At 45.8% G+C, this 12,774-nt stretch overlaps 1 protein-coding gene across 12 annotated transcripts in view; it reads left to right on the top strand.

Moving 5' to 3' along the window:
* Positions 1–12,774, top strand: part of ATP8A2 (ATPase phospholipid transporting 8A2) — a 641,066-nt gene that overhangs the window by 460,824 nt on the left and 167,468 nt on the right. For 11 of the 12 annotated variants that reach the window (XM_045459237.1, XM_045459162.1, XM_045459073.1 and 8 more), the window contains 3 exons: positions 213–274; positions 698–754; positions 2,144–2,251. In XM_045459237.1, coding sequence (XP_045315193.1) covers positions 213–274; positions 698–754; positions 2,144–2,251 — 227 coding nt within the window. The remainder of the gene's footprint in view (positions 1–212; positions 275–697; positions 755–2,143; positions 2,252–12,774) is intronic. The other variant, XM_045458981.1, reaches the window with a different exon arrangement.

The raw sequence follows: 12,774 nt of genomic DNA on the forward strand, positions 1-12,774 counted from the left end.
TGGAAACCTGATTTTGTTTGCTTCATTTGGAGAAAATATCAGATGAAAAAACTCACCGTTAGAAGTAGGAGGCATTAGAATCACAGATGATGCAATTTTTGAAATTCCCTTACGATTTAATAAATGTTTCCAAAGTTCTGTTTTTGTGTTCTGAACAAGACAGATTGCAGTGCTCTTCCCCAGAAGTTAGTAATAACTTCTTTGTTTTTCAGATACTCCGTTGGCCAGTGGCCAGGCCACAGACTATTTATTTGTTGGAAATATTGTTTACACGGTAAGTTTATCTCTGTTTACGGAACCGTTCTTAAGTGGCATATGTGTGGGCTTGGCCTCTGAAAACCCTTTATATAAGGCCTTCCTTCATGTTATTTGTTTCAAATCGTTAAACCACATAGTATAGATTCCTTAGAGTTCAAAATGGTTGTGAAATGCTTACCTCACTTTTTTAGTGGAGATTTGACAGAGTCGATTTCTGGACAGGTGATTAACAGATCACCCCATTCTTCAAATGACACTTTCACATCTACCTGTGAAAAAGGCAACGCTGAGAAAGGTTATTTTCCCTAAATCTTTCCAAGCTAAGAAAAGCACAAAAGTAACTCCAGCTGCCTCTGGAGGGGAGATTTGCGATTCTCCTAGAAAGTAAAAATAAGTCACCGAGGATAATACGTTTTCCCCAATTCCTTTGTTTTCACAGTATGTTGTTGTCACTGTGTGTCTGAAAGCTGGTTTGGAGACCACAGCTTGGACTAAAGTAAGTTTTCTCTGGAATTGTTTCTCTATCCTTATAGGTATTTTGATGGCATGCGATCTTTTTAAGCCTTGGGAAAACAATCAACAATATTTGGTTTGCTCATTTAAATTTTGCACGTAAAAATCGTCTTTTTATCTTTATCAGGGCAAATTTGCAACCCAAACTTTTCTGATGATTCATTTGCTTGGCACTTAGTAACAGCTCTAAACTCTTAACAGTTTTCTCATTTCAAATGTATATGCATGTTTTTAAAACAAAACAAATACACACAGAAAATACAGAAGGACAAAAAGGAGAATTTTTAACTTCCTTCACTTTACCACCAAGAGACAGTTGGTATTAACACTTTTCTAGATAACGTTACAGACTTTGTTCCATGTGTATTTTTAATAGGAGAATGCATTACGGAGCGTATAGATAGTTTGGTGATCTTTTTTCAGTTAAAAATATATCATGAACATTTTCCATACCTAAAAGTATACTTGCACAAAACCTTTCTTCATGATTAAAGAGTATTAAGTTTTATCGATATCCAACATTTAATCATTCCCCAACTTCAGAGGTTTTGGTGACTTGCCACGTGTCAGGATGATAACCCGTGTTTCATGTTTGTCTGTCACTGCTGTTTTCATAGGCTTCTGCTTCTGGGAAAGTGAGGGAGGAGGTTGGAGCTAGATGTTGAAGGAGGGAATCTATTAATAGACAATGGCAGTTAATCCAAATGAGAGGTGATGGTGGCTTGACCTGGGGTGCTACAGGAGGAGGTAGTGAGAAATGGCCAGATTCCAGATGTATTTTTTAAAAAAGCTAGCAGCCCTTGATGATGGATTATATCATGGGGTGCGGAAGAAAGGATGACATCGAGCATCGTCATATTAAGAGGACAGAGGAGAAAAAGCTAACAGCTCAGTAGGCACTTAAAGGATCGTTAAGACGTAATATCCATCCCAGATTTGTAAAAAGGGTCTTTGGAAAATGAAGAGAACGGCCGAAATCTCAGTAAGTAAGAACATCTTGTTCTTTTTGTCCATTCAGTGCTTTCTTACTGGATTAACGAGGCCTGGCTTTATGTAGCTCCAAGTTGGAGCAGACGCTGGTGAGGACCAGCGGGGGGCCTACTAAAAGTACGGGATGGGTCTAGGAGAAGGTCAGCTGCAGCAGCAAAAGCACCTTGATCTTAGTTTGGGGCCACCGGTTACTTGAGATCATTGTTAAATACTCTGAGACAAGGCCATTAGAAGATGGAACTTTCCAATGACTAGTGATGGGTCAAAACGTTTCCCATAAGGAAGGGTGGCTTGGACACAGGGATTCTGCTGCAGGTGGGGTTCAGGTGGCTCTCCTGGGCCAGCGGACAAGCCCTGCCTGAGCGTGTGTTTCCTTTTGCAGTTCAGTCATCTGGCTGTCTGGGGAAGCATGCTGATCTGGCTGGTGTTTTTTGGCGTCTACTCAACCATCTGGCCCACCATTCCCATCGCTCCAGATATGAAAGGACAGGTCAGTGCTGCTAATTGCGAATGGGCTTTCCGTGTCCAATGTCCGATGGTGATGATGCTTTCCGTGTGCGGGCTTCTCCGGTCTCGTGACACTGATGAACTTCAGGAGAGGCTGGTATTGCCTGCTTCCATCAAAATTCAGAGGGAGGGAAATGAACCAGATCAGAGCTCCTGGAAGAGGTGGTCTTGTCCACACCAACGGCATCTGAAATTTTAACTACTGTAAGTAGTCAGCTTAAATCTGCTGACCTACCTGGCGTGTCCTCATTTCCATAATGGAATGTGTGTTGATTACACACAGTTCTGATGTGTACAGGTAGTTTTTGGCCCTTGGAAAACTGGAGTTGTTTTGAGTCATTCACAATCCAATGATTATGCTGATGGTAGTTGTGGGGTTAAGTGTGTTGTTATTCTCTGACTGCTAGTCTCCTGTGCAAGATAAATCTAACACCTCTATGAACCAGATCATTAATTCACCAGAATATCTTCTTGTTCATCTCTTGAACTAGAGAGGCTGAGGTTGAAGACCTGTACACTTGTTTGAATTGTTTTAATATTTTCTTTTCTTCTGTACTTGTCCGGGGTTTGAGATTGAGCCATCAACGGTGATGGATCTTAGAGTCCCACAGTATTGGCTCTTGAGAGGAGTTTGACAATCCTAGGTTCCAAACCACCCCAGGTTACAAATGAAGCCATGCAGGCCCTGACACTCCAGGCTGACCCTACAGACCCCATTTCGGGGTCTGCCCATGGCCAGAGCTGCCCAGAGACCCCCGGCAAGTGGCTGCCCCGGGCCCTGTGCTTTGGAGGCCTCCGTGATGGCTGTCCCTGGCTGGGTATGTTCCTCTTCGCAGGGCGAGGAGCCCATGGTACACAGAGCCAGAACCCCTACGTCTAGTCCCTTCCCTGGGTTCCTAGGACCCTGAGTTTCCTTCCCAAACAGCCACAAAAGCCAGCTTCCCAGGCCTGCCTGGCCCTCTTCCCAGATCCAGGCCTGTGTGAACACCCCTTGCCCCAAGGGGCAGCTAGGTGCCAGGTACGTGCACTGGTGGGTTACACCCACCCCCGTGTGCATGAGGCATGGGATGAGAAGAGAAGGCCTTGGGGTCAGGGGTTTCCCTTCGTGTCCCTGCACCAGGAATACATATTTTAGGGACAGGCCTGTCTGTGGCACAGCCGACTGCTGTCTTAGCCTCACTTACTCTGCCGAAATAAGCCAAAACTCCTGGGTCTACCCAACGCGAGATACATGTGCAGCGGCCGTGTCGTGTGAGATCATCCGGGGGTGGCATTGCTTGTCTTTTTTGCTTGGCGAATCAGTAGTCGGCGTCCCAGGGTGTCCGGGACCTCCCCTGAATGTGGGTGCTGAGCAGGGCAGACGTGTTCTTCAGGAGTAGGCTTGTGTGTCTCCTGATGCATCTTTGCCATCTGTAAGCAACGAGGCCAAACATACCTCTTCCAAATCCGAGTGACAGAGGAAATTACAGAAGATGGTGTAGCAAGACAGGCATCTCCCGGCAAAGATACTTTGTACATTTAAAGAAATCAGTTCTGGGGCGCCTGGGTGGCGCAGTCGGTTAAGCGTCCGACTTCAGCCAGGTCACGATCTCGCGGTCTGTGAGTTCGAGCCCCGCGTCAGGCTCTGGGCTGATGGCTCAGAGCCTGGAGCCTGCTTCCGATTCTGTGTCTCCCTCTCTCTCTGCCCCTCCCCCGTTCATGCTCTGTCTCCCTCTGTCCCAAAAATAAATAAACGCTGAAAAAAAAAAATTAAAAAAAAAAAAAAAAGAAATCAGTTCTACTTTAAAGCAATGGGGTCCATCCCCAAAACAAACCAAGTGCCTAGAATATCTGCTTCACATTCTCTTCCTTCTGGGCGAGGGCAGGTGTGGTCTCATGACTGTTTCTCCCGGGGAGTTTTTACGGTGCGGAGAACAGCTGATTGCTGAAGAGACTTTCTTATGTTAGAGAAAAGTGATGGCTGGCAGAATGGAATCCGTCCACGCGTGGCCGGCCAGCAAAAACTGCTAGTTTGGAAACCCCTCCCGGCATCTTCAACAAAGAGAAGCTCGCGTGAACCCCCTCTGTACTCATTTGTAGCCGCAACTCCAGTCCAAATGTGCACGAGCTAGTCTGGTTTCCAACTCTCACTCCGATCAAGAGCTTACTTTCCACGTTCAGAGAGGCCACGTTTGCCGGGCAGACCCTAACAGGCCACGTTTTCACAATCCAAGTTGCTTCCTGTGTGAAGCCTCGACTGAAATTTCTGTCGTTGAGGACCTTTCAAACACATTTAACCAGGTAGTCCTACCACCCCAAAGCAAAGAAACGATAATATCAAACCACATTTCACTTTGGCATACACATGGTTTTATTTTTCACGTATTCCCCGTCGTTCTAACTTTTTTGTTGGTTGGTTTGCACAAGGCAAAGGAAGTCTTGAAATCCAACATGGCTGGCCGGGACTGAGGTTCTCGCTAGACGTTGAATGAGATGATTAACGTAGTTTTCATGTCACAGGATTTCTATCTGCTGTCTGTGTTTAAAGGGCTGTTTATTATCGCTAGTCTTCATCTGGGGGAGACCTCTTAGTGGGGACAGGTGTCAGAGAACAATGTCAGAGCCAACCCAATGCTCTTTCACTTGACGTCTGGTGCCCAGTGGTTTGTTCATCCTTTGAACACTTTTGAAGAAGCCCTTGCATGGAGAGTGGCCAACACTAGCCTGAGGTCTCCCAAAGACCTCCTGCTGACTCCGAAGGGATTTCAGGCTATCGTAAAGAAAGATGGGAGCCGGGCTCAGGTACAGGCAGAAACAGGGCTCCTTAGGGTTACTGTCGAAAATGTGCCCAAGCCGTGGTCATCCCTTTGGTTCTAGGTTGGTATTATGGACTCAGTGTTTGTGTCCCTAACCTCTGATTCACGTGGTGAAGCCCTAACCCCCAGTGTGATGGTATTTGGAGGTAGGGCCTTTGGGAAGTTATTAGGTCATCGAGGGGATTAGTGCCCATAGAAGAAGGGGCCAGAGAGCTAGCTTACTTGGTTTCTGCCATGTTGAAGCTGTGATGAAAAGTTAGATGTCTGCACCGGAAAGACCAGGCCGGCACCCTGATCTCAGACGTCCAGCCTCCAGAACCATGAGAAATAAATGTCTGGGGCTGATAAGCCACCCCATCTATGGTATTTCCTTATAGTAGCCTGAGCTAAAACCATTCGTGAGTGCTTAGGAGTGAGGGGTACTCTGGGAGAAGACTGTTGTTGTTGTTGCTCTTACATGTTTTTAGTGACTTGTAGAAACCTTTTTTTGTAGTTCCCAAAGCAGTAGGGTTTTGGCAAATGAAGATGGTTCTTTTGAGCTTTGGAATTCAACTAGTGTAACGGCAAACGGCATTTCTCACTGAGGAGCCCAAGACAGATACCCCGCACAAAACATTCTGTCTATTCATAACATCCTAAACTGTTGAAAAGATGCATTGTTTCCGCTGGGGTTTCCTAACAGATTTAGTTCAATATTTCTTTCTTTGTCTCATCCATTATGTTTGGAGTTTTTCTCATGGCGGGGAGAAGGCAGGTTTTCCCTCGAGGGCAAAGGAGGAGAAGGCTCTAGATGAGAGTGATTTTCCACCGTCAAAGGGTCTTTATCTTCCCTCCAGTACCTCATGATATGGTACTCGAAACCCAGCCAGGCAGTGAGCCAGGAAGTCTCAGTGGCAGTTTCTGAACTCAGAGAAGTCATCTGAAAATATGCAACATTTGTGGGATTTTTAAGGGACACCCTGTTTTTCTATTTTTCTAGGCCCATGCTAGATCGAAAGCGAATTAAAAACTCAAGTTGCGTCTATCCTGGTTACTGCCAAAGTCCCCTACCAGGGAAAATATGTGCTGATGTTTTCCCATAGAGGACCGTATGTTTTTCTTTCTCCCAGTAGCATAACCATGGGTTACAGGCGTCTCCATAATGGGTCCCCAAAGCCAGTGCTTGAAGGTGGCTTAGCCCAGAGTTGCCTGCTGAAGGGAGAGCTTTCAGTTAGAGAGAGGAAGACTTTATCTACAACTGGATCGGGAAACGTATTTACATTTTCTTCACGTATTTCTCAAGGCTTTTAACTTGGGGAGTATCTGAGGGGATATCATCTCATTTGACCTCTGTGTAAAAGTCAAGAGACCTGCCCTAACTAGCTTTATAACCTTTGGTAAGTCCCTTAGTCCGCGTTAATTTCCTTATCGGCAAAGTCAGTGTAATATTACACTAATTACCTCAGAGGCACATGGTACAGATATAACAAGAAAAGCTGAGAGAGTTAGAAGACATGCCTGCTCTTTTTCCTGGAGTGACCAATTATTTTTTAACTTTTCTGAACAGAGATATTGTACACTCGGCTCCCAATTCTTTTGTCCAGAGGATTTTAACGTCTTATAGGTTCTAGATGTGATATTTATCCGTAAGTTCAGGTGACTACCTGCATCTGAATCATCTGGGTTGCCTGTTAAAAAACAACCTCCTCCCCACCCAGAAAATACGTTCTTCCAAGGCGCGCACGCACACACACACACACACACACACACACACACAATATCACAGTCCCTGGGCGTGTAGCCCCAACCTCTGAATTTTAATAAACCTTCAAGCTATTCCTCCCTTTAACGTTTGAGAACCACTGCTCTAAGACACCTAAAATATTACTCCATCAGTGTTCGAGTCATGCAGGGCGTTACAGGGAGAAGATGCTATGTTTAAAATATTCACAAATGATTTATGTCTCATGGGCAGTGCTTATGCAAGACATGGCGGGCATCGCCAGTGACTGCTTTAAGGCAGCTAGCTTTCCAAATAGAGAATTATACCAGAGGACATTACATCGTTCACCATGGAAAAATATTCCTCATCAACTTTGGTGCTTTTCCTTTAACGTTCTTTTCATTGCTAGTAAAAGAGGAGAAAAAAACCTTTCACTTCAAAGCTTACAAACTGCTAACTCTGTAGTGCCAAGCTCCAGGCTTCAGCCAGTTTCTGGCCTATGACAGGCTTTTTTTTTTTAATCCTAAATACAGGAATGGGTTTACGTTTGAGTTTTATACCCACACTCCTGTATACACAGTGCAAATCCCAACGGACTAACAGTCTACAGAATGGAGGTATCATTGCTGACCATCGTTGGTCAAAGAGGTCCACTACTCGTCTTCGCTAACTGACTGCTTTCTCCTGGACTTGGCAACCTAGTAAGATCTCAGGCCCAGGTATTGTCCACACAGAATGTTAAAAGAGGGGTTTTTGTTTCCAAGTGCCTCAGGGAGGCAAGCGAGGGAGAAGGGTAACAGCCCCATCGGCCACCACCTCTGCTCAGCTGGGGTTCTAGAACATCTCTGCAGGACAAAGGCCCACCCAAGGGCCAGGAGGGGACATGTGCCCGGGTTAAGTTTCCTGGCGTGGGACAATGTTGTTCACCCCCAGCATCCATCCTCCTCCACGCTTTCCCGAGGGGCCTGGTTCGTAGGCACATACAAGGCCGTGTGCAAGAGGTCCAGCACCTTCGGGGACTCATTTCCCCCCCTGACTCCTGGGGATACCTTGATCCCAGCCCCTGCTATCGTAAGTGATTCAGAAACCCTACAGGGGACACAGGAGACATTCGCTGGGGGCTTCTGCGAGAGAAGCATGTTTGCTCCCAGGAGAAATCCATCAAAGAGATGGCTTTCTCTTATGCGTGATGTGGTTGCTGCCGTGCCGGCCAGAGCTGTTCAACCATCAGGAGGGAAGCCCCTCCGGAATCCTTCTGCCACCATGAAAGATGTGATATAAAGACAGAAGACCACCAGAGTCTCTTGTGTGAGTGTTGAGCCACCAAATGAAGCCAGCCTTGTAGTGCCCCCGCCCTGCACCCACGCCCACTCTCCAAGGAGCACCTCATGCATGTGCCACCCGTACTCTGTCAGTAGCAGGTGCATAGAAAAGGCACTTGACCCTCATGTCGGTGTTGGGACATTTCTTTTATAGTCACCAGTATGCAGTCAATCAAGGAAGTATGTGCTTTAAAAAAAAAAAAAAACAGGCTTAAGGCTTAACACTGCATATTACGCCATATTCGAACTTGGGCGCTTGTAGATTTATTTAAAGATTTGGTAAAAAATTACTTTAATATCACAATCGTTAGTGTTTTAGGTAATAACATCCCAGAAACACCTAACATGAATACTGTAAAGCTTATTGGAATTCTCTTTAATATAGCGATATTGAATAGAGTAGGTTCTGTTTTCCTCAAATAATGTTTTTTTTAAAAGCCTGTGGCCCCGGCTTACATGAGAAGGGGTCAGCCTCAGGAGGTAGAAAGTTCCATCAGTAGAGACTTGTCTCTTGGCTTCAAATAACCTTCTGGTATCTCCTTTGTGCAGTTTTCTTGTTTATTGAGGTTGGCCAAATTATTTGTTGAAGTCTGATTTATATTTTGGCTTTTAAACTTGTACATTTTGGGGGCACCTGGGTGGCTGAGTCGGTTAAGCGTCCAGCTCTTGATTTTGGCTCAGGTCATGATCTCCCGGGTCAGGAGATGGAACCCCACGTTAGCCTCTGTCTATGCTGACGGGGCAGGGCCTGCTTGGGATTCTCTCTCTCCCTCCCTCCCTCTCTGCCCCTGCCCTCTTCTCTCTCGCTCTCTCTCTCTCTCTCTCCAAATAAGTAAATAAACTTTTTAAAAAATATATAGTTTAAAAAAATAAAAATAAGCTTGTACACTTTGGGTGATAATAAGATTGACTTGCTCTGTTTCTGGATGACATTCTCTGAATACATAACAATGTGAACAAAACTAAGAAGGACTCCCAGGTCTCTCCAGTGTCTGTAACTCTCGTCATCAACGTCCAGGATGAGTTTGTCCTGCTTACAGGCTCCCCACACTAATCCCTGTTGGAGACAATCACTAGAACCGAAAAACACGAACCGAACTATAACCAAAAATTCTTCATCGATAATGAAGGGAAAAACAGACACAGTTGCTTGATTAAGGATATCAAGATGAGTTCTCCCAGGCCTATGAATATCTGGGCTCTGAGATGAGAAAATTCAGGCATCGGATAACAGTTCTGTCAGAACACGGATGGCCTTTGTAGATGTCACATGTCATGCCAAGTTGTTTTTGTTCGTCGTTCCCTGATGATCAAACAAGGGGGAGAGTATATTTTTCAAAATGTGGTAGCTCCTTAAAGCAATTTGAGATTCTCTCTACGGGCAGTAATGGGGCCAACACCACTTGGCCTGGTTGCTTCTGTGCAAGGCCTGGCGGGATCCACGGAAACAGCCTGGGTTAAAGTGACCAGGATCGAACCTCTCTCGTATTCAGTGCACATCCTAATGTTGAAAGTGGGATCTGAACTCAGTTAACCTAATGCCTAGGAAATACATAAAGTGAAGTCTACTGTTCATAACGGTAACTGTTAATTCTGAGTCTCAGTTTCATTGGGTATGTGGAGCAGATGATATCTATCTCTGGAGCTAGTAGGTTGAGGAAGAGAAGGCATGTAAATAATAGTAGGTAATGTTACGGGGGTGGGGAAAATGGGCGGTGGGCATTAAGGAGGGCACTTGTTGGGATGAGCACTGGGTGTCTTTATGTAAGCGACACATCAAGGGAATCTACTTGTGAAGCCAAGACTACACTGTGTGTTAGCTAACTTGCCAATAAAAAAAGAAAAGCAAAGAAAGTGCATCACGGGTTAGAAATATGGCACGGCCTCCAGGACCATTGCATAAGTGAGGGTTAAAAAGTGGGCAAGGGGCGCCTGGGTGGCGCAGTCGGTTAAGCGCCCGACTTCAGCCAGGTCACGATCTCACGGTCCGTGAGTTCGAGCCCCGCATCGGGCTCTGGGCTGATGGCTCAGAGCCTGGAGCCTGTTTCCGATTCTGTGTCTCCCTCTCTCTCTGCCCCTCCCCCGTTCATGCTCTGTCTCTCTCTGTCCCAAAAATAAATAAACGTTCAAAAAAAAAAAAAAATTTAAAAAAAAAAAAAAAAAAAAAAAGTGGGCAAATCCGGGGGCGCCTGGATGGCTCAGTCGGTTGAGCGCCCGACTTCAGCTCAGGTCATGGTCTTGCAGTTCGTGAGTTCGAGCCCCGTGTTGGGCTCTGTGCTAACAAACAGCTCGGAGCCTGGAGCCTGCTTCGGATTCTGTGTCTCTCCACCCCACCCCACCCCACCCCCCTGCTCATTCTCTGCCTCTGTCTCTCAAAAATAAATGTTAAAAAAAAATTTTTTTTAAAGTGGGCAAATCCAGCAACTTAATGCCCAAAGGCATCCCAACTGGGCCTGAGTTCCTCTGGTTCTCTGCAGACCTACCAGAAGTCCCGCCCTGAACCTCTCAGCAAACCTTCCTCGCAAGGTCTTTGTCAGAGTGCTGCAAAATAGGTTGGGTGAACAGGTCGTACAACTGTACCAACAGGCTAATAAATGTTTGTGCGCTTGGCACAAAAAAAAAAAGTAGGTAACGTTTATTGAGAACCTACTAAGTCTCAGACAAATGTGCATTCATACAAGTGTATGGTGCACACAAGCAGTTACATGGGGAATCAAGCATTAGCTCACCTGATGATCTACGAGCCGTAGGAGGGCACAGACGCTTAGAAACAAAGCAGCAGCACCTCGGTCAGTCTGGGGAGGGCAGTAGCTGAGACTCGGTGGCTATGGAGAGCACCCTGGGTGATTGATACTGGGTACAAGCCAGATGTCACCTAAGTGTCAGGCGAATCTCCTTGAAACTGTGCTTTTATTAACTTGCATCGGAAGACGCTTACCCTGCAGTGTAGTCAAATTTTTAAAAGGTAACTGCAGAGTCAGAAACAGTACACGTACCTTGTGTGTGAGCTGCATGCTTCTGCCCTTGAACCCCGGGGAAAGTAGGTTTCAGACCATGTCTTTTTTTTTTTTTTTTTTTTTTAGGTATGTCGTAGAAAGCCCTTTTTTTTTCGTTCCTACTCCCCCACCCCCAACACCCCTCTTCTCTTTCTTTTGGCAGTTTATTTTATTTTGGCCTCTCGTTTCAAGGATGCTGTGTGCTAATTAGAGGCCAGGCGGCTTTGATTGTGAGTTATTTTTCTCCTCAGTGAAGGGTTTTGTTGTGGTGTTGGCATTTGCCATTCATTCGGATGTTAATTTTTTTAAATATCTGTCAGCAAATTAAAGTACACATTACATGCTGATTTTGTTTGTTTGTAATATTTATACTCCGCGGTCACTGAGTATGTTTGATGTGGTTTTGAACTTTTCCTTTCTCCAAACATGTGGAAATGTGTATGTGGGGCGCTGGAGTTGAGACTCTACGCAGGAGTTTCCTTCTCTGACATCTGCAGAGAAAAACGGCCTTGACTGGTGACCACGGTGTGCAACTGTGGTCCTCCCGCCCAGAGACATCCGTGTTCTTTAGGCTTGTTCTGTTTAAGAGGTGGAGAGCTGCCTGGGAGAGGCCAGCAGCGAAAGGGTTTGTGCAAGGAAAGACAAACCTTGCAAGAAAAGTTGGCTCAGACTAAAGAGAATCACAGCCTGCGATTAGGCCTATGCCACGGCTGTCGTATTTTGTGTAAACAACGATACAAAGCTGCTGTTGACAGAATCCAAGAAGACCAAAATAGTGAAAGGATTTAAAGGAGGTGAGCTCTTCAGTCACTCTTGTGCATCGTAAAATATTAGCACCCATCGAGGAAATTGTATGCTTCTGAAACCAAGATCAACCAGCTGTTAGAGTGTTTGGCATTCCTTTGGCTAAAGACAGGAGAAGAGAAATCTAGGGTTACCTGTATCTGTGCCTATCGTGCTCATTCATTCATGGGTTTTGTTTTCGTTTTTTTTAAAAAAAAAATTTTTTTTTTAATGTTTATTTTTGAGAGAGAAAGACAGAGCGCGAGAAGGGGAGGGGCAGAGAGAGAGGGAGACACAGAATCCAAAGCAGGCTCCAAGCCATCAGCACAGAGCCCGATGAGGGGCTCCAACCCACAGACTGTGAGATCATGACCTGAACCGAAGTCAGATGCTCAAGCGACTGAGCCCCCCAGGTGCCCCTGGTTTTGTTTTAGTTTTTTAATTGCTACACCCTGATTGTAATAAAGGATAGAACCTGAAAGAAGGACGTGTTTAAATGTGGAGATTTCTGAGTGCCAGTGAAGGCAAGCCCCGCCCACCCTTCTCAGCCTCAGCAAACAAGCCTTTTGCCTCCTGGGTGGAGGGCCATCTTGTCATCAGTCACCCGCCCTACATCTTTGTGGTCACAGCCCCTAAACCCCTTCCCCTCTTCCAGAACGTGTATTTAGACAGTGCTGGTTCTGCCTCTGCTCCACATCTGGTTCTGAACTTGGCATCCAGAACTAGTCAGCCAGGATGTCCATATCGCGGACCATGGTGACCGATTCAGGAATGGGCATGGGGACCTGCACCAGGCCGCTTAGAGGCAGTTCAAGGATTTGTTTTTAATAGAAACTAACAGGGGAAGGAGAAGGCACTCTTGCTGCTGGTTTGTCATACGGGGATGATGTCAGCCTGGAGCTGCCAGT

This window comes from Leopardus geoffroyi, chromosome A1 (genome assembly GCF_018350155.1).
Source record: "Leopardus geoffroyi isolate Oge1 chromosome A1, O.geoffroyi_Oge1_pat1.0, whole genome shotgun sequence".
NCBI lineage: Eukaryota > Metazoa > Chordata > Mammalia > Carnivora > Felidae > Leopardus > Leopardus geoffroyi.